This window comes from Perognathus longimembris, chromosome 19 (assembly GCF_023159225.1).
Source record: "Perognathus longimembris pacificus isolate PPM17 chromosome 19, ASM2315922v1, whole genome shotgun sequence".
NCBI classification, from domain to species: domain Eukaryota; kingdom Metazoa; phylum Chordata; class Mammalia; order Rodentia; family Heteromyidae; genus Perognathus; species Perognathus longimembris.
In genome coordinates, this window is record NC_063179.1 from 17,721,096 (window position 1) to 17,739,567 (window position 18,472).

Here is an 18,472-nt window from a genome sequence, read left to right on the forward strand (position 1 = left end):
ATGCCAGTAGTGCATTTTGATACTGACTGTATGTGTTCCTTTAGTTTTGTGTTGATCCAAGAGAAATACCACAGGATTTTCGTTCTTCTGTTTCTCATAATGTCTGGAGCAGTGGCTGCCCAGTTGGGTTATTCAAACCTCCCAGGTCTAGACAGGCTAAGATTTAGACCTGCTAGGATAGCAGCTTCTAGCTTATGGGAAGTCCAAGAAAGTCTTAGAAATCTGGCTTTCTCCCACTCAGAAAAACAACTGCAAATATTGAAAGTCTAGTACCAATAAAAATAGCAACTGCTGTTTAAGCGGATATTTTCCCTGACTCATTTGTACAAAATTATTCTTTGCTGGGTATGTGTGTGTGAATGTAAATGTGTGAGTGTTTATGTACATTATTTCCTATGAAGCCTACTATAAATATTACATAGAGGCTATGATGGAATTATGATTTATCTGTTGTCATTAAAATGTAATGCCAAATCTTTTAGAGAAATACTTATTATTTAAGACAGATTGCTTTGCTTATCCAAGTAAGATTTATGCTAATATTATTTTAGTGTACAAAATTACCATTCTAAGTTGAAAATATTCTTACCTTTAAAAAAGAAACTCTGCACGTGTTCTAATTACCTTTTGAAAGAACATTATAGTTCACTAGATGACAAGCTTAAAAAGAACATTTTCCATGAATGATGACAATTAAATATAACAACTAATTGGGAAAAAATTCCATGAATCTACCATTATAGTTAGAAGGAATAGAAAAGATACGAAATCACTGTTTTGAAAACTTCATGGTAACATTTCAGTCGGGCAAGAATAATGATGCTAACACCAAAGGTATTGGGGCACCAGGTATTGACATAGTCTCCAGCTGTCTCCTCACTCATTACTCATTAATGACCCCCAAATCCCAGAGAAGTCTGGTTCATGCTATCCTAACCAAGAGATCACTGTTACTATCACCAGTTATGAGACACTGATCTTAAGTGGGTCTGGATGGATGGAGAAGGAATCCATTTTTGTAGATTTTGTCCCTTCCCCCCCAAAAAAACTAATTTGATTTAAACATGGGAAACTATCAGATAGGTGCTAATTGATGTTTTGGACTGGCCTAGGTTTCTTCCAAAGTACCAGTACCAAGAAAGATAAAGAAAGACTCAGAACTGTTCTGGATTAGAGACTTGACTGGACATGCCTGTAATCCTAGCTATAGGAGGCTGAGAGTCAAGGATCATAATTTGTAGCCAGCCTGTGCAGAAAAGTCTGTGAGACTCTTACCTCCAATTAACCACCAAGAAAAGCCAGAAGTAGATCTGTGGGTCAAGTGGTAGAGGGCTAGCCTGAGCAAAAAGCTCAGTTTTGTGTTGTTCTAAAAGAAATACTACAAGGTCCTGAGCTCAAGCCCCAGAACTGGAACAGAAGAGACAAAGACAGAGAGACTAAAGACATACATACAGCAGCTAGATCCTGGATGGCCAAAAAAAAACAAACAATTTTTATGGAAGTATTACCATATAAAGAAATTGGGGCATGATGGTCCACTATGGATCTGAAACAAGATAAAAGTAAATCATTTGCATTTCTAAGCACACTCTTTAGTTCAGTTGAGATTCTTTCCTACCAAGACTCCTTTGATGAAGGAAGCCATGCTAATTTGCAATCTGGAGGAAAGTCTGTGTCTTTCAAGGCTGACAGCAAACGTCATGAACTAGTTGCAGCTCCTACACACACTTTGAGTAGGCCTCAAAAGGATGGGAGTGGAACAATGGACTGATGTGGATTGTGAAATGCACATTAGGCATCAACATTAGAGTCTCTGAATCTGTTCATCGTATGGGTATTTTGAGAATGTCATCATTTTGAGAAGATACTAGTTCAAATATTTGTTAGTGAAAGAATGTGAGATCTATAATTTGCAAATGGTTTTACAAAAAGGACAGCAGTGCATTGCACACATGTAGAAAAGGCATACAAATAACTGTAGCAAAAGAATTTTTAAAATAAGAAAGTATTGAATGTAGGCAGTCAGTATACTCTTCTTGTACTTCTCTTGCATGTTTCTGTAGGCTTTTAATTAGTTGAATAAAGCTTTAAAATGAAGAAAGAGAGGTCCATAGCCCTGGTGGGTCACCCCTATAGTCCTGTCTACTGAGTAGTCTAAGATCTGAGGATCAAGGTTCAAAGCCAGCCAAGGCAAGAAAGTTTGTGAGACTCTAGTTTCCAATTACAAAACAAAAAAAAAAAAACAAAAACCTGGAAGTGAAGCTGTGGCTCAAGCGAACACCAGCTTTGAACAAAGCTAAGCAAGAACACAAGCCCCAGTATCAGCACAAAAATAAACTCTTGTAGAGAAAAAGCCAGTATCAGCCAAGTACCTGTGGCTCACTCTGTGATCCTAGCTACTCAGGATGCTAAGATCTGAGGATCCCGGTTCAAAGCCAGACCAGGCAGGAAACTCCCTGAGACTCTTATCTCCATTTAATCACAGGAAAAGCCAGAAGTGGTACTGTGGCTCAAGTGGTAGAGTGCTAGCCTTGAGCACAAAGGAGCTAGCTCATGGACAGTACCCTATCCCAGAGATCAAGCCCCAGGACCAGCAAAAAAAGAAAAAGCAGACATCAGAGATCACAGTACTGAATGCTTTGCTCACTGACTGTGGGGAGCCCTTGAAGGCCTTGTTCTTGGTCTTCGGGTTAACCCAGCTACACTGGCATGTCCTATGCTATTGCTTCAGAGGATGCCCGTCATCTTTGACCCTGTGACCAGCCTCTATTTTGGTCAAGTCTAACTTTGGTCCTCCTTGCTACTTTTATTGTGGTAGGTAATAACTAAATAAAACTATCTTATTTGTGCTTTCTGCTGAAAATCAGGTTTCCGAACAAGAAATGGATGAAGTGATAGCACGGAGCACGTCTCAGGAGAACAAAGAAGCCAGTTCTTCTCCTAGCTTAGGTATGTGTGATCATTGTACATTGTTATTTAACATTAAGAAGCTTCTCATTAAGTTCACCCACAGGGCACTGCCCTATATAGCTGTATTAGATTCTTTCTAATTATCAGGACTGGTGAAAGTAGCTGTCAAGGAGTCTCTGCTTTCTCTCAGTTGCTACTTTTGATTTCCACGGCTATCTACTGTAATTTATCACAGGTCTAATCATGCATGCTTCTTATCCCCCTTTCACATAATTTACAAGAGTGAGTTAACAACATTTCATGCATTTATGCACAATTTATCTGAAATACCATAGGTCAAAGTGACACAAGGGGCCAGGAGTTTGGCCTACTGGTACAGTGCTTGCCTAGCATGCATGAAGCCCTGAGTTCAGATCCTCAGTACCACAAACACAGAAAATGCTGGAAGTGGCGCTGTGGCTCAAGTGATAGAGTGCTAGCCTTGAGCAAAAAAGAGCTCAAGGACAGTGCTCAGCCCTGAGGTCAAGCCCCAGGACTGGCAAAAAAAAAAAGTGATACAATCTGAAAATGTGAATAGTTCTGCAGATACAGACTATTGTCTTCCAAAAGCCTGAACTTTCTCAGTAGAATTAGAATATTTCAATGCAAAAAGTGTCAAAGAGGCAGCAAAAATTATGATTTTCCCTCTTTAAAGGAAAAGGATTGAGGGGGCTGGGAATATGGCCTAGTGGTAGAGTGCTTGCCTCGTATACATGAAGCCCTGGATTTGATTCCTCAGCACCACATATATGGAAAAAGCCAGAAGTGGCGCTGTGGCTCAAGTGGTAGAGTGCTAGCCTTGAGCAAAAAGCCAGGGACAGTGCTCAGGCCCTGAGTTCAAGTTCCATAACTGGCAAAACAAAACAAAGGAAAAGGGTTGAGATCCTAGAAGTTTCTAATGAATTTAAACCTGGTATCGACTTTTAAAACAAATGTTTCCTTCTGAGCTCTAGTTTTTTGGGTGGTTGTTTTTTTTTTCTGCCCTTTAGATTGATGTCCCATAGGAACAGAAACTGAGATATGAGTTACTGGTTGTCAGAGGAAAAGGAATCAGATTTTTTTTTTTGGCAACCATGAAATACTCTGATTATTTGCATCCATAACGAATATATTTCATTGGACTCAGCCATAATGGGCTCTTTATACAACTTGACCTTCCTGAAAGCTGCACTCTTCATCTCCACATTTCCACTAGATCACTTAGCAAAGATTTCAAGCCAGGATCCTCATGCTCTAAAGTTCCTTTACTTATAACATATAATTTAAAGACTAAATGCTGGGCTTTCCATCCTTCATTCAAACCTAAAATCTAGCCTTCTCCACAGTTCTTTCATGAATTTCTTGGCTGTTGTTCATTTTGTCGTTCATTTTTTAAGCCAATCAGCAAATACCCCTGGACATTTTATTGGAAAGCACTTGGGGTCCAGTCGGTCAACACCTCTGCTCTACAGATTGTTTAAAGTTGAGGAGGAAGGGAGATGAGACCTCTCTAAGCCTCTCCACCATTAAAGTATCCTCTGCATACAGAAACTGATGTGCAGGATGATAAAATTCTTCAGAAATTCAGAAGGAGAATTTATTTCCATTTGGGCTCGTGTTCAAACCGAGGCTTGGGGCATAAAAAGCCCCCTGGGAGGTGGGATGGGTTCCAGTCAGGTTACTGCCCCGGGGCGGGGCGGGGAGGGGGGGGGGAAGAGGACTGCAGGCATGCTCTGTGCGTGCACACAGTCTGTCCCCACCAAACAGGCAAAGGGACGTTTGGTTTCATGCCCTGGGTTCCTCCTTCACTGGCAAAATCTGTGAGCTTGCTTATGATGACAGCTTAATTATATTGACAGTGTGGAACATTTCCTCCCCCCTATAGGTACTCCCTTGAAGAGTCCCTCTCTTGCCAAAAAGGTAAGTCCAAACAGTAAGTGTCTTCTGCCTAAGCTGTATCGCAAGCCGATTCCTGAAGCCCATGAGGGAAGGCTTAGTCTCCTACCCATGTTTCTGCCACAACTGATGGCAATTGCAACTCTTGCTTTTTTTTTTTTTGGTCAGTGTGGGGCCTGGGTAGTGTCCTTGATCCTCTTTGTGCACTAAGCGAAGCACTCTACCACTTAAGCCACAACACCACTTCCTGTTTTTGAGAGGTTAGTTAAGATAAGAGTCTTTTCTGCCCTGGCCAGCTTTGAACCACAATCCTCAGGTGAGTAGCTAGGGTTTACAGGCGTGAAACACTGGTGCCAGACCACCTATTGCTAATTTTCAGAGTTTTTTGTTTTGTTTTATGAGGCCAGTACTGAGGCTTGAACTTGGGCTTTGTGCTCTTACTTAACTTTTTCTTTCAAGGCCGGTGCTTCACTACTTGAGCCACACCTCTAGTTTCTGTAACCATGCTAATTTGACAACAAATACCCAAATGTATTTTTCTCTTAAAATATTCATCCAGGGGTTGGGAATATGGCCTAGTGGTAAAAGTGCTCGCCTCGTATACATGAAGCCCTGGGTTCGATTCCTTAGAACCACATAGATAGAAAAAGCCGGAAGTGGTGCTGTGGCTCAAGTGGTAGAGTGCTAGCCTTGAGCAAAAAGAAGCCAGAGACAGTGCTTAGGCCCTGAGTTCAAGCCCCAGGACTGGCAAAATAAAATATATATTCATCCAGGCTAGAATTATGACTCAGTTGCTACAGCACCTGCCTAGCAAAGGCCCTGAGTTCAAACCTCCAGCATCACCTGCACACAATAAAAGGAAATAATAAGAAATGTAAATATTTGTCCAGAAAAGAACACAAAATAATAGAACTATGGTGCAGTTTGAAAAATAACTTTTTAAACTTGTTCTATAATCAAGCCAGCTTTACTGTTTTGAGGCCCTGCAACTTTAAGGAAGCTGAAACATTCCTAAATCCCACTGGATCAGAACACAGAATTCAGACTTCTTTGTGTCAGGGCTGGGGATATGGCCTAGTGGTAAAAGTGCTTGCCTCCCATACATGAAGCCCTGGGTTCGATTCCTCAAACTTCTTTGTGTTAGTCATAGGGCTTGAACTCAGGGCCTGGGCACTGTCCTTGAGTTCCTTCTGCTCAAAGCTAGTGTTCTACCACTTTGAGCCACAATGCCACTTTAGGTTTTCTTGTGGTTAATTGGAGATAAAAGTCTCATGGCCTTTCCTGCATGGGCTGGCTTTGGATCTTGATCCTCAGATCTCAGCCTCTTGAGTAACTAGGATTACAGGTGTGAGCCACCAGCACTGGGCTAAACTCCCACTTTTTATCTCCCAACTTTTAGCTAGCCCATTTGGCCTGGAATTTTCCTCTTTTCCTGTCCTAGGTTCCTAGGATCCTGTGGCTTTTCTGATCATTGCCAAAAATGTAGTCACCTTTCCTAAAAACAATCTCTTAAAAACAGTATCTGGCAGCAAGTCACCTTTGTGTTTGTTAATTATTGATCTTATTATTGATCTTATTTGATCTTTGTATTCATTAATTATTAGAGCTAGGCATTTGTCAACACTATTTTGAATGACCACAGATTAGAGCAAAGCATTCTTGTAAAGGTAGGAAATGATCACTGTTTCAATCTGCCTTTCAAGCATCTTTCCTAGAAAATGGAGACTTCTCACTACTTTCCCAACAGGACTCCCTCATCTCTGAATCGGAGCTCTCCCAGTACTTCACCCATGATGCCCAGGGTCACTTGACGGATTTCCTGGTTGCTGGTTCGGAGGACGAGGACCACTCCGGAAGTGGCTGCAGCCCAGCAGAGGAAACTAGGCTGCTTGGTGGCCACCGAGGGTCATGGGCTCCGCCCTGCAGTAAGCAATGACTGGTTCTCACCACCGCACTGCGGGCATGGCAGTACAGGCCACTTTGCCTGGTGTGGTAAAGTGATGAGACCACCCACTGGGTTAGGTCCAAATCATCAGTGCACCCTGTCTAAAACGCAGAGTTTACTATCGGTAGATGCAGCTGCTTTTGCTGACACGCCCCTGGAGCAGGCAGTGAGCGCACAGGACGAACATTCTGTTCTCAGGTGGGAAGGTAGCTAACCCTAGTCTGCTCTAGATGCCATTTGCAGTATGCAATCTTGAATTTTATGGCATCCAATCAGGCTGGGGTGGAGTTCAGTGTCAGAGTGCATTTCTAACATGTGTGAGGCCCTGGATTCAATTCTAGTCCTGAAAAAAAAAATGGGATGGGCAACTTGAGTCCCTCATACATTATGGAATCCCAGCCAAATTCCAGGCCCCTTCCCTCACTAGATCAAAGCTTGATTCTTAGAAGACAATAAGTGAAAGAGTCACTTTCGCACCTGTAATCCTAGCTACTTAGGAAGTGAGAGCTAAGTTCAAAGGCGGTCCAGGCAAGAAAGTCCATGAGACCCTTTTCTCCAGTTAACTACCTGAAAAGCTGAGAGTAGAACTGTGGCTCAGGTAGTAGAGTGCTAGCCACCACTGGTGGTTAATTGGAGATAAGAGCCTTTCCTTCCTGGGCTGGCTTTGAACCATGATTCTCAGATCTCAGCCTCCTGAGTAGCAAAGATTACAGGTGTGAGCCACCCATGCCCAGCTCTTGACTGTCTTTTTAAGATGAGATGAGAATGCAATGTGAACTATAGTGACTTCTTCAACATCTGCTGGGTTAGGCTCCTTTTAATTTCCACTATCTGAGCAAGAAAATGCCCTGGTTTTAGAAGAGACAGACTGTGTCTGCTGCCTCATTTGGAACTACTAGATATGCTCTGTTCTCTGGGACATATGTTTCCAAGTGTGAGCATGCGTACTTCACAGTTGGGAAGTAGGCAACTCAGACTTGGCCGACCTATACCCCAGGAGCTGAGGGTGTGTTAGTCATTGCTGCCAATGAGAAGAAGGCCCAGGTATGTGGGACATTGTCTTGATCCCACCCATCTTGAGAGGAATTCCCCAGTAGCAGTATTCAGGTTGGATACCAGCAATGTAGGAGATGTGGAAATGGAAGAAATATGTTTCTGTCTCCACATAATACAGATTAAATGAAATAATCCCTTCTGTGATAGGCTGGCTGTCAACTATATAGACTTCAAGAAGCTATCACTTCAGTATGTCATCCAGTGGCTGAAGGTTGTGTGTCTAGTGTTTGTGACCATGGAAACACTAGTGTGTCGTGATAGAGTTAGATGATAGGACCAGGCCAAATGGGGAAACTCATTTAATGTGACTTTCCTCTCTCCCTTCAGCTCCCAAGGAGCCAGGAAAAGCCAGAGCTAACAGCCTTGTTGCTCTTGGAAGCCAGCGAGCCTCTGGACTCTTCCACAAGCAGGTGACGGTTGCCAGGCAAGCCAGCCTCCCTGGCAGCCCACAGGGCCTGAGGAACCCTCTCCTCCGTCAGAGACGGGTACGCTGCTATGATGCCAACGATGCCAGTGATGAGGACGAGTTGGATGGAGAGGGAGACTGCATTTCACTCCCAGGACCCCTCCCAGGTTCCAGCAGGCCCCTGGGAGAGGATGACACGGGCCATGTCTTGGTGATCCCTTCCAAAGTCATGGATGTCAGCAAACGAGAAGAGCCCCACAAGGCACAGGTCAGCAAGGCCTGCTCGGTGCCACTTCTTGGCAGCACGCTGGACCTGGAGGAGCGTGGCTCAGAGGGAAGGACCGAAGCTTCTCCCGGGGCCACCAGCTTGCTGGGCTCCGCAGGGGCCTCCAAGAATAGAGGCACTGGAAAAAAGGAACTGTCAGGATCAAGGAGTTCACCCAAACTGGAATACAAAGTCTATCCAGCAAGCCCAGAGAACCCCACTTCCCCCCAGTCCAAGAATGAAAACCTGGTGTCCAAGCACAAACCTGTGGCCAGGGTCAGTCCACACTGCAAGAGGCCTGAGGCCGAGCCCAGGCCCAGTGGCTCAGACACCGGCAGGGCCAGGGGACCATGTGGTCAGGACTTGAAAGTCCAGAACGTCAACAGTCTTCAGCTAGGTGGAATGGTGGAGAAGGTAACCAACTGGCTTTCAAACCGCAGGGAATACTGGGTAAATGGCTATGGTCTATCTTAACAAACAGGGTAATCTGCATGAAAGGATGGGGATTGGAGAATTACCTTCACACAGCATTTAATGGCAGGTTGTTAGTTTTTATTATTAAAATGGAACTCATGCTAGTGGCTCACACCTTTAATCCTAGTTATTCAGGAAGCTGGGATTGCAGTTTGAAGTTTGCCTGGTCAAAAAAGACCCCATGAGACTCCAATCTCTGATTAACCATTCAAAAACTTGAAGTGGTGCCATGGCTCAAGTGGTAGAGCACTAGCTTTGATCATAAAGAGGCTCAGGGACAGCGCCCAGGCCCTGAGTTCAAGCCCCACAACCAACAAAAGATATAATAGCTCTCTGACCTGTGCACAGGGCCTGTGGTGGTGTGGTATTTGGGAGGGGATAGCCTCAGGCCTCTCACTACTTGGCACGAGTAGAGTGATGACTTGGGCAAGTTACTGAGCTTTTCTGAGCCTCAGATCTCTGTGCTGAGAGCTAGAGATGGGGCTGTCTCCATCAGCGCATGGAGTCAGAGTAACGAATCGTAATTCTCTCCACCTTTAAGGTTATAAATGATCCTTCTTAAAATTTCTATGGTGATGATGTGTCATGATAGCTGCTGGGACCCTTAGAAGTAGCATGCACAAGCAGAGCACTGACACCTGTAATCTTGGCTACTTAGGAGGCTGAGATCTAAGGATTGCAGTGTGAAGTAGCCTGAGCAGAGAAGTCTATGAAGTTCCTATCTCCAATTAACCATCAAAAAGCCATTAGTGGAGCTGTGGTTCAAGTGGTAGAGCACTAACCTTGAGCAAAAAAAGCTCAGGTACAGAATCCAGGCCCTGGGCCGGGAATATGGCCTAGAGGTAGAGTGCTTGCCTTGTATAAATGAAGCCCTGGGTTCGATTCCTCAGCACCACATATATAGAAAAAAGCCAGAAGTGGAGCTGTGGCTCAAGAGGTAGAGTACTAGCCTTGAGCAAAAAGAAGCCAGGGACAGTGCTCAGGCCCTGAGTCCAAGCCCCAGAACTGGCCAAAAATAAAAAATAAAAAACAAGGGGCTGGGGATATAGCCTAGTGGCAAGAGTGCCTGCCTCAGATACACGAGGCCCTAGGTTCGATTCCCCAGCACCACATATACAGAAAACGGCCAGAAGCGGCGCTGTGGCTCAAGTGGCAGAGTGCTAGCCTTGAGCGGGAAGAAGCCAGGGACAGTGCTTAGGCCCTGAGTCCAAGGCCCAGGACTGGCCAAAAAAATAAATAAATAAATAAAAAACAAGACAAACAAAATAAGGGCGATTCATTCAAATTTATAGAGCACTACATTATATGTAAGCAAGATTACACTATGACTTGGCTGTAAACTTGCGGAAATTACCTAATTCATTTTTTTTTAAGTTTCAAGGTCACTCTTTTTGAACAAGGAGAGGGAAACGAAATTAATGTTATTTACACCCTCTTCAACATTAATTTCCAAGTAATTCTGAGATGCCATATAAGCCCATATTTATGAAGATGTGTTGAAATCAGTTATATAAATGTACATGTAAGTGGATCCCCAAAATAATATTCATCTAACTCTTAGACTCAAGCCTTTGGTTTTCTTTTTTGTTTATTTGTGTACTTGTACTGGGGCTTGAACACAGAGCCTAGGTGTTAGCCCTTAGCTTTTTCAACTCAAAGCTGTCATTCTGGGCTGGGAACATGGCCTACTGGTAGAGTGCTTGCCTCGTACACATGAAGCCCTAGGTTCGATTCCTCAGCACCACATATATGGAAAAAGCCAGAAGTGGTGCTGTGGCTCAAGTGGCAGAGTGCTAGCCTTAAGCAGAAAGAAGCCAGGGACAGTGCTCAGGCCCTGAGTCCAAGCCCCAGGACTGGCAAAAAAAAAAAAAAAAAAATGTTGTCATTTTATCAGCGGAGCCATACCTCCACTTCCAGATTTTGGGTGATTGGAGATAAGAATCCCTAAAAGTAGCATTTCCTGCCTAGGCTAGCTTCAAACATATCTTTAAGTAGATAGGATTGCAGGCATGAGCCACTAGAGCCCAGCCACAAATCTTTTTTTTTTTTTCTTTTTCGTCAGTTGTGGGGCCTGGGTGCTGTCCCTGAGCTCTTCAGCTCAAGGATAGTGCTCTACCACTTGAGCCACAGTGCCTGGTGGTTTGGGGGGATAAGAGTCTTCATGGACTTTCTTGGTCAGGCTGGCTTTGATCCCTGATCCTCAGATCTCAACCTCCTGAATAGCTAGGATTACAAGTGTGAGCCACTGGTGCTCGGTCTGACCCTTATTTAGTATTTTAAGATGATATTTAAAGTTTTTATTGAAATGCAATTCATATAAACTTACCCATTCAGAGGTATACAATTCAGCAGTACTTGGTACATGCACAGTGCCGGGCCATCACCATCTCTCTACTGTTCTCAAATGCTTCCACTTATGTCTCACCAGTAAACAGAAAATGAATGAAATAAGGCTGTTCAGGTTTCCCTGAGCAGGTAATTGACTACCATGCAACTTCCTGTAGCGTTCACATCTGTCCTCTGCTGCCACCTGTAGGCCACTGGATGGATGGCTCAGTAACTCAATGGTATATTTCAAGTAAAGCTGATTTTGCTTTTTGTTTAAATCAATCATGAGGCTTGAAGTCAGGGCCTAGGCACTGTCTCTTCGTTTTTGTTGTTGTTGTCGTTGTTATTGTTCGGGGCTAGTGCTCTAACACTTGAGCCACAGCTCCACTTCCAGCTCTCTTGGTAGTTAATTGGAGATCAGAATCTCATGAACTTTCTTCTTGCCCAAGCTGGCTTCGAACCACCATCATCAGATCTCAGCCTCCTGGGAGTAGCTAGGATTATAGGCATGAGCCACCAGTGCCTGGCTGATTTAACTTCTTAGGAAGTTTAAAATTCCTCTGAAGTAAGCATTAGGGAGAACAAAGGAAGATAAAGCCAAGCCACTGACATAAGGCCCAAGGAAAATCTTGACACATTACATGTCAGTTTCATTTATCTCAACTTGCCCTCTCCTTCATTACCAAAGTCAGAAACTGATTCTATAGACTTTGAGATCTGTATGAAATACTGTAACAATAGTACCTTTCATCTCTATAGCCTTTCATATGCTGTTTTATACCTATTCTCAGTCATCATTTATTTAAAATTATATTCATGAGCCAAGTGCTGGTAGCTCATCCTGTAATCCTAGTACTCAGAAGGCCAAGATCTGAGGATGGAGATTCAGAGCCATCAGGGGCTGAAAACTTCATGAGATCTTATCTCCAATTAACCACAAACAACTGAAAGTGCTCACGAGAGTACCAGCGTTTAGCCAAAAGCCAAGTCAGAGTATGAAGCCTTGATTTCAAGCCCCAGGGACACCAAAAAAATTAAATTAAAATAAAATAACATGCATGAGACTGTGTAGATCTTACCATCCACATTTTAAAGTTGAGAGAGGGAGGCTTGGGAAGACTGAAAAGACAGTGGTTTTCAGAGTCTGCGTCTGCCAGCTCTTCGCCTAGGGAGCATTCTGCTTTTCTCAGCTCAGCTCTCCTGTATATGCATTGTTGTCTTGAGATATAGACAGCCTGAAGGCTATTCACAGTCCCTGCTCCTTCTCCTTGTGCCAGGGAACTCTGGGAAAGCTGACTCTTGGGGATGGGCGTGTCTCCACCAGCTGTGGACCAGCCAGTTCTCCATCCCACCAGGAGCCTGGACACCTCTCGGAGAACCTGCCAGGAACTGCAACAGAGCAGGAGCAACACCATGCATCTAGTAAGATTTTTGTTGTTGTTAAGTTTAAAGATACAGAAGCAGATACCATAGTTGAAGTATTAGATAGTCTTGAATACTATCTACTCATTTGGTAACACAGATGAGACAGAAGAAATAGGACTTTCCAAGCTAGGCACCAGAAGCTCATACCTGTTATCCCAGCTGCAGGAAGCTGAGACTGGAAGGACTGAAGCCAGCCTATGAGACTCTCTCCAATTAATCCAGCAAAAAAGCTTGGTTGGAATTGTTGCTTAAATGGTAGAGCACCAGCTATGAGCATATAAGCTGAGTGAGAGCATAAGGCCCTGTGTTTAAGTCCCAATACCAGGAGAAAAAGGAAAAAATAAGGTTTCTCACTCCCAAATCTCAACTCTGAGCTAATATGAAATCAATTACATTAAGAAATAGCAACAAGGGCTGGGAATGTGGCTTAGCAGTAGAGTGCTAGCCTACCATGAATGAAGCCCTGGGTTCGATTCCTCAGCACCACATAAACAGAAAAGGCTGGAAGGGGCATTGTGGCTCAAGAGGTAGAGTTGCTAGCCTTGAGCAAAAAGAAGCCAAGGACAGTGCTTAGGCCCTGAGTCCAAGCCCCAGGACTGGCAAAAAACAAAAAACGAAAGCAAGCACAACAAAAACCTCCAGGAGGATAAATGCCCAGGAGTAGAACTGCTGAATTATTATGTTTAGTTTTTTTTTTTTAAGAAACCTCAACACTGTTTTCCAGAGTGATTGAACAAGTTTACATTCCTACCAGTAGTGTATTGGGGTGCCCTTTTGCCCACCTCCTTGCCAGCATCTGTTATCATTTGTTTTCTCTCACCCTTTATGGCCAGAAATGTTGAGCATTTCTTCATGTGTCTGTTGTCTATTTTTGTTTCTTCTTCTGAGAAGTCTGTAGCTCATTAGCCCATTTATTAATTGGGCTATTGGTTCTTTGAGGGTTTTATAAGCTCTCTGTATATTCTAGATATTAGGCCATTATCTGATGTATAGCTAGCAAAAATCTTCTCCCATTCTATAGGCTGTCTCTTTGGCTTGTTGGCTATGTCCTTTGCCATGCAGAAACTTTCTGGTTTGATGCAGTCCCACTTAGCATCTTTCTTTGACGTGCTGTGCTTCTGGATGTTTACGAAGTTCCTGTCTGGGCCAAGCAGTCCTAATGTTTATTCTATTCCTTTCTATAACATTCTCATGGTTTCAGGTCTTACACGGAGTTCTTTGATCCATTTTGAATTGATGCTGATGCAAGATGATGTAGTAGGATCTAGTTTCAGTTTTCTGCATGTGGCTATCCAGTTTGCCCAGTACCATTTTTTGGAAGGGCTATACGGTAAAGTCACAACCATATTAATTATAGCACTATTCACTACAGCCATAGTGTGGAATCAGCCCAGATGCCCATCGTGGAGAAATGAATCAAGAAAATGTTTTAGTTTCTACACACACACACACACACACACACACACACACACACACACACAGAGAGAGAGAGAGAGAGAGAGAGGGAGAAAGAGAGAGAGAGAAAGATTTACTCATCTGTTACAAAGAATGATACTGTACCATTTGCAAGAAAAAAAGACCTGGAAAAATTATGTAAAGTAAGTCATGTCCAAAGAGACAAAGATTGCATGTTCTCTTTCCTATATGGAAGCTAGAATTAATTTGTAAACATAAATAAATATGTTGGGTGGTATAGAAGTGCATATAAATGTATTAACTGAAATATGGTAGATTCAATGGAATAACTCAAATAGTATAATTTCTTAGAAAGACAAAGTTCAACAAAATAAACACTAGGAAATGGGTACTTGAAAGGTGTGGGGTTGAGTCAAGGGAGAAAAGGAGAGAGAGAATGCAGTCAAGAATTCAATGTATATCCTACAACATTAAAAAAGGTGAGGGAAGGGGTACCTCAGGAGAGATAGATGAGAATGTTGGAAGAGGCAGCACTGATCAAGACATATTCATAAAGTGGCTCATTGAATGGCAACCAACCCCTTTGTTCAAATACTTACAGATAATAATTTTTTAAGCCTCCAGAAGGAAAAGGAAAAGGCTAATATTGGAAAACTTTACCTGAATCTTAATGAGAGATAAAGAGAAATCATGACAGCAGGAATCCTGTCCATATCAATTTGGCCACACGCATCTTGAGATTTTTTAAATCAAGCAAAATGGTATACACCTGTAATCCCAGCTACTTGGGGGACAGAGGCGGGAAGATAACAAGTAAGCCTAGCCCAGGCCAAAGATAATGAGACCCTGTATCAAAAACAAAATACAGGAGCTGGGAATATGGCCTAGTGGTAGCGTGCTCGCCTCGTATACAGGAAGCCCTGGGTTCGATTCCTCAGCACCACATATACAGAAAAAGACGGAAGTGGCGCTGTGGCTCAAGTGGTAGAGTGCTAGCCTTGAGCAAAAAGAAGCCAGGGACAGTGCTCAGGCCCTGAGTTCAAGCTCCAGGACTGGCAAAAAAACAAAACACAACAAAAGAATGTGAAGCTTTTGAGTTCAAGCCTTGGTTTCAGCACTACTACCACTAATAATAATAACAATGTTATTATTGTTGTTCTATTATACATAATAATATAACCTGTTAATGATATAATTTCTAATATATTTTATAATGTATAGAATACATATGTTATGAGACAGAAAAGGGAATTGAAAAGCAGGGTTTGGTTTCAGATGCACTTGCTGATCGCATCCAAGCAGATCATTTTTGTTAGGAGTCTGACTCACTGCAAAGTATGCATCATCAGAGGGTTTATTTGAAGGAGGTGACGTTACATGAGGCCGCCTTGGCATCACCTTTCAGAACGCTTCACTCGGAAGCTCATAGTGGAGCAATGCACAGCCTGCCACCCAGCGGGGAGGGCAGGGGAGCCCACGGCCACAGGCCGCATCCATACCAGAGCCGGCAGGGGCCAACTTTCTCTCTTTCCCTCTTTACTGGGACAAGCAGACACAGGACAGGGGACTCGGGAACTGTAGAGCTAAGGAAACCATTGACCTGGGTTGAGCAGGTGCTAAGCAGGCTCGGCCCTATTTTTTGCCCTGCACTCTTGACACACGCACGAGCCACAAGTTCAGGTTTGCTTAGGGCCTGGGATGTGGAAGCAGCTTCCTGGGGTGACCTGTGACATCAATCACCTCCCCTCCCCTCCCCTCCCCACCCAGAGGTTTCACAAGCTCTGCTCCCAATGTTGGGAAGAGAATTAAATGCGTGAGAAACTGTCCGCATCATCCTGACCCTGCCTCAGTGGAAAGCCTCTTGGGATGGCGCTAAGTCCTAACAGGTCTTAAACGTGGACAGAGAACTCCAGAAGGAAAGGGCATACGCCATTACGATGCTGTTGTATGAGACAGAGGGATGGACATAACGTTTGGGGTAGAACTCGTGTCTAAACAAGAGCATGCAAGTATGGCTGCGCTTGGCGCTCTGATTTTAGACCCTAAGAACATGGCTGAGCTTGCATTAGCTTTTGTGCAAAGCCGCTTGAGAGGTGCTTGCTGTGTGCCGGGGTGGAGGACAGAGGGGCAGTCAAAACCCTCCCATGGGTCACTTCATTTCCCACCGTCCCATCCCTACCACTTCTGAGCTTTCCTGCTCCTCAGCGCCTCTGCTTTCATTCTTGTGCTCCTCCTCGCTGTTTTCTCTTCTCTGTGACACAAACTGTCGCCCAGGGTCCCCACTCTGCCCGCACCGCCTCTCTCGGGCTCAGTGGAAGATCCCGCCTCCCATCTCTCACTCCTCCAGCCTCGCTGAAACACAGCGAGCGCTCCGTGCAGACCAGATCCCCCTGCGGAACTCTCGTCCCTGCTTAGTCTCATCTCCTGAGCTGGCAAGGAAAGCCCTCCCTGGATATGGTTGTGCATGCCTGTAATCCCAGCACTCGGGACGCTGAGACGGGAGGATTAAGAGCTTGGGATACGGAGTGAAACCTTACCTAAAAAGAGGAGTAAATCTGTTAAGCTTGAAGCTGAGACTGTTTTACACTTTAGTGAACTGCTCAACATTGTATAGCCTGAGGATAAAACCCACATGGGAGTCGCCGGCTGCTGCGTGAGAGATCTGAGAGACCTCTCCCTCATCACAGCAAAGCCAGAAAGCCGAAGCAGTCTCCTCTTCCTGCAGGTTCTGCCATCAGAGAGCAGACCATGTAAAGAAACCTAAGTGAATGGTTTCTTTTAAAAACTGTACTGAAAACTAAACAGGATTCAACCTCCACCAAGCCAGCAAGTCTGTATTACTTTAGCTAGTTAAAGCAGTGTTAGAAATGAGTGCTCTTTATTTGAGAGACAAGGACAGAAAAGCCAAAAGATTTACATGAAGGCTGTGGGATGTCTTTCTGGGGGGGGGGGAAACAAACCGTGTGTGTGTGTGTGTGTGTGTGTGTGTGTGTGTGTGTGTGTGTGTGTGTGTGTCCAGAGGCTTGAACTCTTGAGTCTAGGCACTGTCCCTGAGCCTCGGTGCTCAAGGCTAATGCTCTACCACTTGAGCCACCACTCCTCTGCCTGCTTCTTTGGTGTCTCATTGAAGGTGAGAGTCTCGCAGACAGGCATACAACCGTGACCTTTGATCTCAGCCTTCTGGGTCGGTAGGATTACAGGGGGAGCCACTGGCACCCAGCAAGATTACCCATTTTGGAAACGAGAGCTTCTGCTCCTCACCGTCTCCCCTTGCCTTTTGCTACTCTGTGTTCAGGACAGGACGGCCAGCCAGAGCGCCTCCCTTCCCCAGGGAAGAAAGCCACCGCCCATGCTGATGCCAGCCAGCCCTCCACAGGGCCAGCGCTAGTCCTCCCGCCCAGGAGGCCCAGCCAGCCGGCGCCACCCAGCGCCGGGGAGCCCCAGGAGAAGAAAGCACCCGATTCTCCTGACTTTGGCAAGACTTGGGCTAGACCTCGAGCCAGCTCGCCCCACACCACCGGGGAGGCTGGGGACCCGGGCTGGGGCACCGAGGGAGCCAGTCCAGCCAGGGCCATCGTGTCTCAGGACCCCCTCCCATTCCAAGAGAGGAGGCAGGGAACTCCAGAGAGCCATGGCAAGGCCCGGGACAAGCCAGGCGTTCGTGCTCCTAGAAGCTCCCAGGAGATCGCGGTGCTGGAAGACGTGGGCGCCATGCCTGCGAGGACCTCACAGGACAGGCCTTCCCCGTCACCATCCCCAGACACGGCCAAAGACGAGTGTGGCGGCCTCTCCGCTCACTGCTGCCCACCCGGGTGCGGAGGAAGCCCGGTGACGGACATGGACGGATTCATCCAGGAGGCAGAGTGTTCTCAGGAAGGACACTGGCCGGGGCTGGAGGCAAGCCCCCAGGCTGAGCCGGCCGCAGGAGGTGGGGGTGGCAGTTCCCATCAGGCCGGGGCTGCCCCCAGTGACCCCCCGCCCGCACAGTGGACCTCCCAGCCTTCCATCTTGGATTCCATTCATCCAGACAGACATTTTGCTGTGAATAAAACCTCTCTGAGCAACTACTCCAGGAACCTGAGCGGTTTTCAGGAAGCCAGCGCCGCCCCGTTGGGTGTGGACGGCAGCACAGAGCCGTCCGTCTCCTCCATGTACGGCAATGCCGACGACTCCTCTTCCGAGCCCGAGTCTCTTGCTGAAGCCCCTCAAACCTCCGCCAGAAAGAGCTGCTCCCCTCCCCGTTCGCCCGGCTCTTCTCACAAGGACGATACTACAGAGTCCGAGGAGGAGCACTTTGAAATGTGCTCCTCCAGTGGTTGTCCCAACACACCTG

At 45.3% G+C, this 18,472-nt stretch overlaps 1 protein-coding gene across 1 annotated transcript in view; it reads left to right on the forward strand.

The window, feature by feature from the left end:
- Pdzd2 (PDZ domain containing 2) overlaps nucleotides 1-18,472 on the forward strand; it is a 347,654-nt gene that overhangs the window by 312,188 nt on the left and 16,994 nt on the right. Inside the window, 6 exon segments of the mRNA XM_048368575.1 lie at nucleotides 2,868-2,949; nucleotides 4,814-4,848; nucleotides 6,572-6,749; nucleotides 8,153-8,910; nucleotides 12,576-12,720; nucleotides 17,435-18,471. Of these exon segments, the coding sequence (XP_048224532.1) occupies nucleotides 2,868-2,949; nucleotides 4,814-4,848; nucleotides 6,572-6,749; nucleotides 8,153-8,910; nucleotides 12,576-12,720; nucleotides 17,435-18,471 (2,235 nt within the window).